The sequence below is a fragment of the Mauremys mutica genome, chromosome 16 (genome assembly GCF_020497125.1).
Source record: "Mauremys mutica isolate MM-2020 ecotype Southern chromosome 16, ASM2049712v1, whole genome shotgun sequence".
Taxonomy (NCBI): Eukaryota; Metazoa; Chordata; order Testudines; family Geoemydidae; genus Mauremys; species Mauremys mutica.
Genome location: NC_059087.1, coordinates 1,328,922 through 1,343,752, shown reverse-complemented (window position 1 = coordinate 1,343,752; position 14,831 = coordinate 1,328,922). Strand labels below are relative to the sequence as shown.

At 46.1% G+C, this 14,831-nt stretch overlaps 1 protein-coding gene across 1 annotated transcript in view; it reads right to left on the bottom strand.

Annotated features, from left to right (window-relative positions):
- Positions 1-11,495: 11,495 nt before the first annotated feature.
- Positions 11,496-14,831, bottom strand: part of PITPNB (phosphatidylinositol transfer protein beta) — a 74,747-nt gene continuing 71,411 nt past the window's right edge. Inside the window, exons 11-12 of the mRNA XM_044990224.1 lie at positions 14,327-14,412; positions 11,496-13,400 (exon numbers count right to left, since the gene is read on the bottom strand). Of these exons, the coding sequence (XP_044846159.1) occupies positions 14,365-14,412 (48 nt within the window). The 3' untranslated portion in view covers positions 11,496-13,400; positions 14,327-14,364. The remainder of the gene's footprint in view (positions 13,401-14,326; positions 14,413-14,831) is intronic.

Below are 14,831 nucleotides of genomic sequence, written 5' to 3'. Positions count from 1 at the left end.
CCTGCCTTAGCCCCGCAGCACCGCCAACCGGGTGTCCCGGACAAAAACTAGATGCCTGGTCACCCTCAGCAAGGGCTGTGGTTGCCCAAGGACAATTACAAATGGGAAGGGAAGTGGTGTGTGCAGTCATGAACGAGAGGAGCCCAGGGAGCCATGAGACACTCTGCTAAGGTGCGGCTGAAAGGCTGGGGGCAGCCCGGCCCTGGAACATGCTACCACCTTGCTATTAACCAGTGGGAGGCCAGGCCTAGAACTGCATGTGCACGTCCGGCTGTCCTATCCCAGAAAGGAGAGAACAGAAACTGGAGGGCTTCAGAGAATGGCAACAAGACTCGTTAGCTGCCAGAGGGAAAGTCAGATGGAGGGAGAGATTAAAAGATAGGCCCTGTTTAGCTTCAAGCCAAGGTTCATAAATGGGGCCATGCTGGAGGAGGCACAGAGAATGACGGCTGCACTAGTGCAGAGAAGGGACCCGAGAGGCCACTAGCCGAAGCAGAATGAGGACAACGAGAGATGGGGTGGCTCCAGGCCCCAGCACGCCAAGCGCATGCTTGGGGCGTCATGCCGCGGGGGGTGCTCTGCCGGTCGCCGGGAGGGCGGCAGTCAGGGCTCCAGTGGACCTCCCACAGGCGTGCCTGTGGAGGGTCCACTGGTCCCGCGGCTTTGGTGGAGCATCTGCAGGCACGGCTGCGGGAGGTCCACCGGAGCCGCGGGACCGGCGACCGGCAGAGCGCCCCCCGCGGAGTGCCACCGTGCTTGGGGCTGCGAAATGGCTAGAGCCGCCCCTGAGCGAGAGCAGTGGCCGTGGCATGCTCAGATGTTGGTATAAAACATTACTGGCCTGATTTGTTGCTGCTCCTTCTCCCCAGCCTCAGACAACCTTCAACTCCAGCCCTAAGCCCAGGCCCCTCGTTACCAAACGGAGACCTTCGTAGCAAGTTGCCTGCAAAGTCAGGAGTCTTAGCTTTACGGAGGAATCTTCTGTGAAAAACAGTGACCCAGACCTCCCTTGGGGCAGCAACCCCTCTGCTTCCTTTGCTGCTGCTCGGCCAGCTCCTCTCCAGCATGCGGGCAGACGCAGCAGCTTGTGAAACAGGAAAATCTTTTCAAAATAGAAAGCTCCAACTCAGGCAGCACAGAACCTCAGCCCCACCTTTCAGTTCCCTCCTTGCTGTGTGCCAGACTGCTGACCCCCTTTCCCACAGCTGCGCACACACGCCAGGCTACTCCCTGCAGATACCTTCCCCGGGCCATTCCATCTGAAGTCTGGCCTTCTGCATAGCAGGAGAGCAGCATTTCCCTTACCGGTGACAAACTGCAGTCAGTCTCACTCACACACTTCTGCCACACATGCTCATCACGTGTCATGGGCTTGTCGCGTGCCATGCACAATGAGACATTAATGGGGCGCAATGTTCTCTCCACTTCTCATTGCTGGTATTGTGCAGTGGAGCTCACCACCAGCTCTCTAGTGTCGAAGGACTGTGCAGAGGCACATTTAACTTCAGTAAGCACATGCTACCTACATTATGGCTAGTTATTCCTTCGATATTGTAACCACTCCCTCAGCTGAACACATTCTTATTACGGTAATTTTCTCATGTTGCCCTGCAGCTCCAGACAGCGCACACCGGTGGGGGTAACGCCTGAAACAGCAGGAACCCGCTCAGTGGTGCCTTGTTGCAAAATTTATGATGCGCCCATTTGCTGCTACCATCAGTGGAGCTGGGCCAGGGAAGTCAGCATAGAGACAGGCCTCGTAGTGCCTGCACTTCTCTGCCTTGGTGCAACAAGTGGCATGTAGTCCTATGTCTGGCTGAATGGGACGAACCCAGATTGTTCTCTGTTATATAATATCCATTTGAGAGAGCTCTTCAGGACAGCAGCCTGTTCTTTGCTTAGCACATTTTATCTGTTGTGAAAATGCTAGGTTCACCTATGAATCATAGACACACAAAAACAAAGGTCACCAGCTCACTCAACATGCAGGAAAGTTCCCGGAAAGGAGAGGAGAGAACCTTGCAGTCTCCCATGCCACTAGCAACTCCCTTTGTCCTCTCTACTCAGGACTCCCCAACACCACCCTTTCCTTTACAAATCCTGAGACTGCATTGTGGCTGCATTCAGAAGCAGAGAGAGAGATTGCCATGGGGGTAGCTGTTAAGACAACCATTTCCTGTTAAGGCAGCTTACTATAAACTTCTGCTCTCTTCATGAAATGAGTTGCAATATAAACCTCATTGATAATGCTAGATACAATTAGAGTTTTAATTAAAAGCACCAGTACATAAAGGTATTAAATCACCTCTGGGCCACAGATGGGAGGTTGGCTAACATTTCCTATGGTCTCATTTCAAGAGCCTGTAGAACTTTGATGATGAAGGATAGCAAACAGGCCAGCAATTGCCACAGAAGATCTCATTAGCCCCTTGTTCTCCCATGCTAAGCACTAGCTTATTAATTCTGGAGCATTAGTGACAGCAGCACTAGCTTGCTGGACCTAAGGGCTGTTTGCTCTCACAGCTTGTGAACATTATCTTGTTGGGGGTTTTCTGCTCCTGATGGTTTATTAAGTGCTAAGTGGTTTCCTTACTTGTTTTGAATTTGGCAACCTGTATTTCACACCCCAGCCCCTCCCCACAGGTTCCCAGCCTCCAGGGCCCCATCTCAGGGCTGAGACCAGGAAGAGCTTACAGCTGGCTGCTTTGCAAGCTCATGTTAAAAATAAGATCTCAGCCGGTTTCCTCCTGTGCACTTGTTTACACAGAGGGCTGGCTCCGGCTGACTCCTGCTCAGAGGGGCGGAGCGTGCAGTTCTTGGATCAAGAACCTTAACCCTTTATACACTGAAACAGCTGCCGGCATGGATTCTGGATTTCAGTTATTACATATTCAAATCATCATCCTCAAAAATCAATGCATCCAGTACAATGCTGCACTCTGTGATCCAGCTGGATACTAGCAGCTACCTCAGGGGTTCCCCAACACCTGCCAGCGTAGGCCACATCTGAATGGAGACCTTATCCCTTGGACAGGGTTACCATGCATCCAGGTTTTCCTGGACAAAGCCAATTTTTTTTGAGCCTCCGTCCTCTGTCCATGGGGATTTTTCAAACAACAGACAATGTCCGGGGGTTTTGCAGAGCAGAGGCTGCAGCTCAGAAAGAGCCCCAATTGGTCTGCTTTCCAACTGGCTCCTCCCCTGCATCCGCAGCTGATTGGCCCATTCCCCTGCAGCCGCAGCTGCCAGATCCTGTCACCCAGCTCCTAACTCCCAGCCCTGGGGAGGGGGTCCCGCCTGCCTGTGCTGACAGCTGTCGCTGCATCCAGGCCTTGCACCAGCCGCCGTGACAGGGACCGACACTGAGTGCCCCCTCTCCCCCCACCGCCCAGTGTCCTCATTTTGGAATCCTGTTACCCATGGACACCTTTCCTCCTGGTGGCCACTGCATACATCCCCGGGCCACCTACAGCCGTTGCCAAGATGGAAGAGTAACACTGGGAAAGTATTGACGCCATTTCAGTTTCTTTCAGTGCAGTTTAGCATCTGGAAAAAAGAGGGGTTATGGAAGAAGGCCACCCCACATGACCTGACAGTGCTCTGCAGATCACAGGAGCAAGCATGTGTGACTCTTTCCCTTAGGAGATTGAGATTCCCCTGCCCCCTTCAGAACAGAATGCAAACCTCTTTTGGTCACAGAGAGAGAGAGTGTGTGTGAGAAGAAAAAGGGAAAAGCGATCTCGTAAACTAGGTAAGCTATTGCTCCCACAGGGTGAGAAGGGAGGGGTGTTTCTAGTTTTAGACATGTGAAAAATGCTTATGTAGCCCACATACCTACTTGGCTGTGGGGTTCTGTCCCATCTAGTGGCACCGAGACTACTTAGAGAGAGAAAATGAGTCTGCTCTGCAGCTTTAGCTAGGAGCCAGGTGGCTTTTAGCTCATGGGGTAGAGGCTCGTGCACTACGCTCCAGAGGTCCTCTGTTCGATCCTGCCCGCCAACGACCGGGCTTTGTCAGTGTTCCGCTCAGATACTGTGGTGCTAGGATAGTCTATACACACACACACACACGTCATTACGAGAGAGAAGTGTTCTGACTGTGGTGACTGGAAAACTGGAGAAATAGCGACATCACAAGAATCCAGAGCCCTGTCTGTGGTGCCGCAGAACCTGCTAAGGCTGCTGCTAGCCTGAGTGTCTGACAGGCCCAGAGACAACTCTGCACCACAGGTTCCAGTGTTGCTCCTGGAGGGGAAGCTAACTAGTACTAATAATACTGGGAAATGTGTCGAGGTTCACCAGTGTTGCGATGGCTTTACAGAATGAGCACCCACCAGGGGCTACCCCAGAAAAAACCAGAGGGGACTCAGACTTTGTTTATAAGAAATGCTAAAATAAAAAAACCCGCAAACTCTTCTGAAAAGCTTTTCAGGGTCTCTATGTCAAAGCAGAAAAAATAGGGGAACATGCAATTTAAAAAAAATCTTTGCAGTTCCCTTTTAGAAACACACATTTGTACAGTCAAGTAATATACTTAAAAGGTTGCTGCTAAAATATCATTCACAGCAGTCCATTGCAGTGAATAAATATTAGGTTTACATATTCATTATAACAAAACGATGTTGCACTCCCATTACTTCATGTAGGTATGCCATCTGGAAACTAAACAGGCAGAGTGTAGTAAAAAAAAGAATCCAATTTTGCACTTACCAAAATGAACCATCCAAGTTACAATTTATAACAGATATTATGCATCATTAGCAGGCCAAAAATCTCTCTACAGAGATTAAGATTCACACCAGTGCTGCAAGAGGAACCCGCAGAACTGCATGGAATTCTCTACTGCTGTAGACGCATTTATAGAAAAAACGTCCGGCGGCAAACACTATTCACATGTTATGGACCCAACCCCACCAATGCTCATGCATGCGAGTGGTCCCATTTACTTTAATGGAGCTACCCATGCATACAAGTTTATTTTTACGCAAGTCTTGCAGGATCAGCTTCTAAGACATGCAAGAAAGAGGAATATTACTTAGAGACGCAGCTCTAAAGACAGACAATGCAAGCTGATGCCTTCCTCCCAGTAATTCTCACTGATTGCCGTAAGAAAACCTCAGGACTGTGCACCTGAATGAGACCGTGGTGCTGATGTTTGACACACCCAGGAACCTCCTGATACCAACTGGCTGAGGGCTCAGGGGATGCATAGAGTTTTACAGGGATCCTCTGGGTCAGTTACTTGCATGATAATTCATTAAAGGGTGGCCTGTGAGATCTCTACTGACTAACCCACTGGTCGTCATAACCAGGGCAATATATGTAAAGATAAGGAGCTAGAGACTTATACTGGAAATTCTGTTCTTATGGTCTGAATTAAAGCTGGTCACCAGGTAACTAACATGTTCCTTTCAGTCAGATCAGACACACTCCTCTGTCTGTCAGGTTACATGCAAATTGAGTATTGTATACTGCACAATGGATTCCTATCTGCATACTAAGCCACCAGTTAATCAAGATTAAGAAATAAACAAGAGATGGCAAAAATCTACAGGAAGGAACACCCAGTCAGAGGGTGTCTGGTTTGTGAATAAAGATCAGAAAGCCTGTCTGGATATATCCGGGGTTGCAAAGGGATGCCCTGGCGTCTTTCACTTAGGAAGTGAGCTGACAGTGAACTAGCTTATGGTTGACAACTTTCTAATTCCAGAAAACCGGAACACAGTAGCTGCACCCACTGCCCCACCCCTTCCATACCCCTTCCTGAGGCTCCGCCTCCCGCTCTCCCCAATCCTCACTCACATGCTCATTTTCACTGCAAGGCCCAAACAGGCATATTTATTGTTTTGACAGATGTATTATGCTAAATTCAGGTTTTATTTGTTACAGGACACTAGAGCTGGCAGCAAAATAATCAAAAAGGGTAATTTAAAAAAAATTTAAATTTCACAAGGGTTTTCATGATTCTTTCCTTCCTCTCTTCCCTTTTTTCTTAACCAGCTCCATGTTTTTTGTTCACTAAAGTTATTGTAATTTTATATGTGGAATTAGGACCACACATCACAGCTGCAATGGGTCCATTAAAGGCCCGCTCCTGAAGTCCAAATACAAATCCAGAGCACAACCACAGAAATGCACCATCCAGACAGCTATAAAAAGAAATCTGTAGAAACGGACTCCCACATCTACATTCAGATACACACGTGTATTCATGTGTACACATCTAGCATGCATTAACACACATGCTTCCACATTATTTATTGTTACAGTTGCTTAGTGGCTAGAGCCTCCAACTAAGATCAGGGCTGCAGGGTGGTAGGTGGCCTCGATCCCCCAGTTAGTGGAGACAAGCCGTACGGGGGCACATGCAGAAGGCAGCAGGACTGAAGTGTGCCTGTTAGGCTCCACTGGCCCTCTGCAGGTTGAGTGAGCTGAGAGGGGAGTCCTTGTGCTGCCTGCAATTAGTAGCGTCAAGGAGCTGAACTCTGGGCAGGCACAGACAAGGATCCCTCATGCTAAGGGCAGGTGAGAGCCAGGTGTCTTACAGCCCTCGAAAGCATCACACTTTGCATCTAGAGGCACTGAACTCTCAGGCGGAGAACAGAGGCCACGATTTCCAAAGTCAGGATCCGCAGCACCAGGGGAATGTTCAGCAGCCCGTAACCCTCCTGGGCCAGTGTTCTTCAGCCTTTGGAATAGTGCCTTAGATGCAAGCACTTGTCCCATGCGATGGAGGAAGGATGGTCTTTACACGCAGCTTGCGCTGTATTCTGCAAGTAGCCATTTGACTTGTTCTCAGGTTATATAAATTTCATTCTTGCTGATAGACGAACTGCTGCAAACAGAATAAAATCAGCCCAAGGCTGAACTTTCCTTGCTCCAGCTGGGCTATGACAACACTGTTAATTTGGTGCTGTTCCAAACACCTACAGCCACTGGGGTGGGGCTGGGAGCAGGGGCAGCCTCTGATATCTAGACAGTTCCCCTTTGATTTCGTTGTTGTCTGTACAAGGTTTGGTTTCACTCTGAAAGTCACCTACTATTTTACAGGCAAACACTGTTCGTGTCAGCCTCGCTGGAACAATGCTTTGTTTTAATAACATGCTAAATTTCTTATGAGACATCCACCCTCAGCTCCACCACAGAGCCTGGGTCAATATGCAGGTGAACTGAGGTAAGGGCAACTGCTGTTATGGCTGCACCTACACTAATCTCTTTCCAGACTATGGCCACATGTGCCGCTCCCTGGTGGTGCTAACAGAGAAAAGGCACCAATGGTCACCACATGTTATTTGTTGTGTAGTCTAACCTGGCTCAGATAAGGCTGAGATGATCTGGTGGTAAAGCTGGTGACATTATCCCTCTCATTGTTAGAAGCACTGGTGATAGCAGCAGTGGGAATATGTAGGATAAAAGTTGAGAGGATGGATCACTTGATTCCCTGTTCTGTTCATTCCCTCTGGGGCACCTGGCATTGGCCACTGTCGGAAGACAGGACACTGGGCCAGATGGACCTTTGGTCTGACCCAGTTTGACTGTTCTTATGGACAGACAAGACCAAGGTGCAGTGCAAATGCTGGGTGCTCAATGACACCATAAAGTAACACTGGAAAACAGTGACATGAGAGAAAGCAAACAGAAGGAAAAAAATAGGAATGAGTCAATTATTTGGTATTTTAGGGACTGCACCTCAAAAGACACCTTACATGTTCAAGTAGCCATGGCTTCTAAGCTTCTCTGTATCTTACCAACTTACTGACTGAACAAAATCCTCTTCCTGTAAAGATTCTGCTGCACTTCCCTTATGCCTGGATGTCACTCGGAGCCCCACACATGGGCACTTTGTTCCTTTTTCTTGCATTATTTCTAAACACTGGAAATAATCAAAACCAAGCAAAAGAACACAGTGTTGTGTGCCTCCTAGATAAGCAGAAATCATCAGTCACACACTAGTCAGAGCAGAGCATGCATTAAGACAACTGGCACTCCATGAAAAGTTACCAGAACTGCTCTACAGAGAGAAAGCTGAGGTTGTGGGGTCAGTTTGGGAGGGCAGGGATCTGGCTTCAATGGGATGCCCACAGGCAAAGCTTTTGTTCAGCAAATATATTAATAAACACAAAGTCACTCTTCCTGTTCCCCTTCTGAGTCCTGCCTCGACTTGCTGCACAGGGCAGTTCTGCTTCTGACTGATTCGTAGGCAGTATCAGAATGCATTCAAGGCAAACAGGGAAGCCGCATGTGTTATTTCACTATCACAACACATTAAAACCTTTACAGGTGTGAATTTTCACTGACCTCTGCAATTCAGCAGCTCTCACCAGATCCTATTGGAACTCATTTTACTTATTCATGAGTATTTGCACAAACATTTTTTCTAGGCTTTTTATCCCTCAAAACATTGGGTTCTAAGAGACTAAAACCCAACTTCTGCCTTTTCTGGGCAGCTGATATAACAATGAGAGACATTTTGCCACTAGAACAGCAAAATACTATTGAAATACCACGTAAGACTAAAGATAGCATCTCTACAGACCCTGCGTACGAGGCAGAGTTTAAAATGTGCTCAGAGTCTAACACATTGTCTCACACAATATTGGGAGCCTGAACTTGGCCGAAGATGGAGACTTTCCTCCACCATATTGCCCACAGTCTCAAACCCATGGACGTGCTCTGCTGGGAACAGCCTTGTGAAGCCAAGCTGCCTTCATCTTGAAGCAGAGTTGAATATTTCTCACTGCATGGGGTTCTTTGATTGGACTCCGACCAGGTGGAGACTGGGCTTGGATCAAAGCAAGATGATGCTCAGTCCAGGCAAGGCTGAGGTGGCCATGGCAGGCAACATGAAAGATTGAGAGGGAAACAGGGGGTAGTACCTGCCTGTTTAAATAGTACATGCTGCTCACATCATGGGTACAGAGGTTCACCCATCAGGCAGAGTTTCTGGGCATGACTGCTCTTCGCATCCTAAACACCTATTCCCACCTGCATTTGGAGGATTGTGTTCAACTTGCCAATGCAGGTCTGGCCAACGTTACCCATCGTCACTTCCTTCTATACCTACTATGTGAGGCTTTTCCTGGAGATAACTCGGTCTCCAGCTAGCACAGAACATAGCCGACACCTGTTGAACAGCACCACTCACAGTGTAAATTTAACAACCACTAGGCCAGGGATCAGCAACCTTTGGCATGTGGCCCATTAGGGAAATCCGCTGTCAGGCTGGGACAGTTTGTTTACCTGGAGAGTCCGCAGGTTCGGCTGATCGCAGCTCCCACTGCCCATGGTTCACCGTTTCAGGTCAATGGGGGTGGTGGGAAACGGTGTGGGACGAGGGATGTGTTGGCTGCCGCTTCCTGCGGCCCCCATTGGCTTGGAATGGCAAACCACCGCCTGTGGGAGCTGCAATTGGCCAAACCTGTGCATGCTGTAGGTAAACAAACCGTCCCAGCCCACCAGCGGATTTTCCTGACAGGCCAAGTGCCAAAGGTTTCCGATCCCCGCAGTAGGCCAAAGGTTCTACTGGCTTTCTGTTACTTCCCCAGTGCAAGCTGAAGCTGCTGATTAATCTATACAAGACTTGCCTAGTTTGGGTTCAATCTACCCGAGACACTACCTCCCCCACAATTTTGCAACAGCAGAGACTCACCAAAATGCCCAATCCAATAGCCCTAGATTTAAATAACAGCGGCACAGAGTTCATAGGACAAGGCCCTTAGCACTAGAATTTGATTTCCCTTTGGGCTAGCAGAGCCCAGAGCTGCCCTTCATAGCACGGTCAAAGGCTCATCCACTTACTGAGGCGTCTGTCAGAGCAGGGCAGGGAGCAGGGAGCTGATTAGTCTGTATTATTTCAGTCTTTATGCATACACTTCCAATTCTAGACAAGCATGTTCTAGAAATAAAAAGTCATGGTCAGCTGGCATATCACCCCACAACACTACTGCCCCCATGACAGGCGCTGAAACACACATTGGAATATTCTCATGACTATCCCTGCCTTAAAACCCATGTGAATTAGCAGCTCCTCTGAGCACACTGCTATTACCATGACCATAGTGGTCATGCTTTCCTGCCTCCACAATATTTTTGGTGTCATGTATTAGCACAGAATTCGCTAGAACACTGCTAGCAGCCACAGGTCAAAAGATGTGGAAATACAATGCACTGTCCTTAGCATGAACTGGCTACCTTCTACTGCATGCTTTAGATGGACTTTAAGGATATGTCTACATGGGGATAAAAGAACCATGGCAATGCTGCAGCAGGTCTGGGTCAGCTGACAGGCTCGTGGGGCTAAGAGTCACTGTGTAGATATTTGGGCTCAGGCTAGAGCCTGAGCTCTGGGACTCTCCACCCTTGCAGCCCAAACCTGAATGTCTACACAGCGATTTTTCAGCCCCAGAGCCCAAGCACCGTGAGCCTGAGTCAGCTGACCTGGGCCAGCGGCAGGTTTTTTATCCCTGTGTAGCCATATTCCCATGCCAGTCCTGATGGGGTATCAGTCTTGGAAGAGCTTTTGCAAAACCAAACCAACCCAGGCCTCCATTAATGCTGTGTCTGATGTAGGAGTAGGGCTGCTTCCCCCAGCCCTGCATAGCTATAATTTGACAGTTTGATACGAGAGAGAAACAACAATCAATGTCAGCCTCAGCTATCTACTCGTCTGCGTCTTCCAAAGCATGTTCATTTACTCCATGCCACTCCTCGCATGTGGAACATTCTGCCTGAACTTGGGGAAGTCACTACCCTTTTCCTTGAAATCCCTCCTGCACAGTCACTCCTGCTAGCGTGCCCACAGGAACCTGCCAAGTATTGTCCATTAAAATGTCATTTGAAACAAGATGCAACAAAAGCATAAGCTCTTCCGGGCATGGACGCTGTCTTTCTTTGCATCTGCACAAATGCTTAGCACTATAGGATCCTCAGTGGACCTTTGAATGCTACTGCAATAACTTGCAGAAAACACGACTAAACTGCTAGGAGGGAGATGATCCTGCTTTCTGTACTGAGGTTGAAGAAATTTCGGCCCTGTCCACATCAGTGACCAAACTGTTCTAGTTACTTTGAGGGGTTCCTTGGGGAGATGGAGGAAACAATGTTGAACATCACGATTCAAACACATAGCTCATTTTCTACTGCAGACTGTGCCACCGTTTCCAGACAAATAATTCCTAAGGTGAACACCAAAAAAAGATCAGTTATCAACAGAAAACACAAAATACAGCACTGCAGCAACACAATCAGTTGAACAGTACACTCCACAACTATCAATAAGATTTCACCTAAATATTTATATTACTCAGTTTGGATTCCAAGTATTTCAAGGCTTTCCATTGGTATTTGAATTTTTTTTTCTTTTTCAGCTTAAATGACTGAAGAGCATCAGATTTTTAACCATCTCATACAGAGTTTCCACGGATCGAGAGAATTAAAATGGCAATATGAGAAATCCACAAAGTGACATTGATGATACCCAAGACACAACACAAAGGATATTTTATGATCAAATTTATTTAATTACATTTCATTGACTGTTTTACTGTAGTTCACATCAGAGACTGCCAAAGTAAACTAAACATTTACATTCACTACAAAGTTCCCTCAAATTTTCATAGCTAGTCCAAAAAAAACCCAAAAAAACATGAAAACAATAGGGGTTCCTTTCCCTCCTTGGAATGTATTCCAGCTCCCATTGGTGAGAGTAGGAGTTACATTCCTGCACTGAAAAGAGAACTGAGCCCTTAGTTTCACAAATTTGCAAAAACCCTCCTTGTAGCAAGTTGTATAAACATGGTTTAAAAGTTTTTACAAAACCAATCTTCTGCTGGTACAGAGAATAGACATCTATTTTCATTGCTAGGCGAGAAAGGACTAACCAAAGACTGACCTTGTAGCATGGAAGATAGTGAGGCAATAATACAGTACAGACATACAAAAAATCCATGTCCACTTGTCTGACCGTCACTGCAGGTGATGGACTAGGTGGGCTAGTCATATTCAAAGCCTGATCTGCTCCCCTTGAAGTCAATGAGAGTTTTGCCACTGACTGTAAAGGAAGACGAATCACTCCCGCTATCAGCTAATTAAATAAGCAATTATTCCCAAGTGTCTGGTGTGGGTGTGGGGTTGAAAAACTAGACAGAGATCCTTCAGCAAACCTCACCCTAGAGAGGCTTCTGGGAGGAAACCTTACCTAACTAGTGGTCCTAAAATAAGTTGTTCCTGATTTAACAAGCATTTTGATAATAAATCTATGATATGCTTCAATTGGAATATTTTTCTTTAAAAAAATCATGAAGACAACTTACTATTTGAGAACTATCTAAAAAAGGCCTTTATTATACCATCTTTCCTTTTATGTCTACTTCTAATAAATCAGAGAAGCATCAGATGCTACAATTTAAACTTTCATCATATCTGAAAGTGAACATCTTTTTTAAAAGTGAATTTTCAACATGAAAAGAGCTAAAAGTCACCGTTATATTCCATTGCGCAATCTGTGTGAAATTGAGACCATTTGCATAGTTTCCAAATGAAAACTTTGAAAAAAAATAATTTCAGAAATCAATGTTATTCTAGGGAAGTGCTATACCTTCAATTAAACTACACAGCCTAAAAGATACTTTAAAGGCTCAATACCGGTATTGTCAGTTATTTTGTCTGAAAGCCTCCTGGAAAATTGTTCAGTTCAAACTGTTATAAATCACAAGCCTTTTTCCTTAATTTTGCCAATTTTTAATGAAGAAAACATTTGAATTTCAATGTACAAAACTCCAATAAAACAGGTAATTTCTTTCAGCAAGATGGGTAAAAGTTGGGCCATTATTGTATTCCTCATTCAACAGCAAAAGTCTTCCAATTCTCACAAAGAGAAAAAAAATCTTCTGATTTGACTTAGATGACAATCCAGAAATAAATAGGTATAAATACATTCATAGTTCCTATTCCAAAATCACATAGGGAAAACACAAAATTTAAAATTACTTTATCTGAATTTGTTGGCTTATAATGAGATAGGCAAATTATAGCAGAGTGATTCAAGAGGGGAATAAAACAAAGGTAGAGAATAAATTGGTCCAGTACTGACATTCAGGAAACATACCAGTTAGCATAATTCTGCAGTCAATTTATCCTTTAAATGACACTACTCAGTCAATTTGTATTTGCTTCAGATATTTATAATGAAAGCAGTTTTCTTTGTATCTTTGCTGAAGATGGGTATAGTACCCTGGAGAAACTGTAACAGCCCTCAGTATGCGTGTATGTATATATAATTATATACAGATAATCATGCATCCACACACACATCTGTGTATCAACACTGCAAGGGACAGGTCAGATCCATCATCATTCATCATTGGCAGCACTTGTTCCTCTCACTTGGCCTTGATTACGTAGCTGCAGAAAAAACAAAAGATACAATAAGTGCTAACAGTTAAAGTAAAATTAAACTCTAAAAATGCAGATTTTACTAATTCTCTAAGAAAAATAGTTAGTGCAGTGCAGTCAAACCTTCACCAGCATTGAGTTGGATCATATTGTATCAGTTCAAGTTTTCTAGGGACTCTTTTAGATTGGCTATCAGTCTTGTGATTAGAACAGCAACTCAGACATCAAAAAGCACTCCCATACGCTGGCTCGCTGGGATTTGAAGTTAGCTGCAGATACAGGATCCACCATTAAAGGCATGTGAGAAAATGCTCAGAGCAGGAAACATGAACATTAAAAGGTACTGGGTGTGAATATAAAGGTTTGGACTTCTGAGGAAATTAGTCCCTGGCGGCAGCATTTTAGGGAATTTTTTTTTCTTGAACTGGGAAATAGATTGGCGTCCCCTCCACACACCCATTTCGACTGTACAGTTTTTCTAAATGCAGTTATATTTTCTTTAACCACAAAGAGGGTCTAATACAGCAGCAAAATGTCACTTTGTCCAGGAAGCCTCTTGCAGGCTTTGGAGCCTAAGTGTCCTGAAGCCAAAGCACACATCAGGAGACAAACTGTAGAGCCTGCACTTTGAGCTTCTGCACCAGACAAGCATAAAGTATGATGTGACAGCTAGCTTGTGCCACGATTATAGCATCCTACTGACTGAACTGAGCATGTGCCCAGAGCCCATCATGATGCTAAAAGCATGCTGAAGCTCTCAAATGAATCCTAGCCATGGGGCTGTTGTCCTGCTGTTGATTTTGTCAAAGCAGGGGGAGCAGCAGGGGTTCAGTCCCAAGAAAGGAATCTGGCTGCACCGCTTTACAATAGTTGTTCCGCCAGTAACGCCCATCACCAGAAAGGATTCCTCCTTTTTCTCCCAGGAATTCACTTACACAGCTTGATTTTGCCTCTGAACCTACAGAGGATTCCTCTAGACGTCAGCAGCCACTGTGCCTCGAACGGAACCCTTCTTACGCATCTAAATGTAAAATAAAACTGTAAGCTATCAAATAAAGAACCTGTCATGAGGTTATTAGGAGAGAACTAAATGGCTCAGAGCCAGTCCCAGGTCCAGCTGAAGGTGTGAGGAGGCTAGGTGGAAGGGGCACTCTGTAGGACAGGAAAGTCAGAGTGAGCAACGTACAGCTGCTGTAAAGGGAGGCAGCCTCTCAGTTCCTAAGGGCCATCTGAAACCTATACCAAACTGCTTGAAGCATACAGCACTTCTCCTGTTTCTCAGGGCTGAGGGAGCACAGTTTTGGCAGTTTCAAGCTGCTTCCTTCTTATGCTCTGATTAGGATCCGCACTGTCCAGCAGTCAGCTGATGGAGAGGGTTTAATATAGCAGAAGTGCTCTGGGTGTCCACAGAGTCAGATCACATAAGGAGAGCAACTGTAC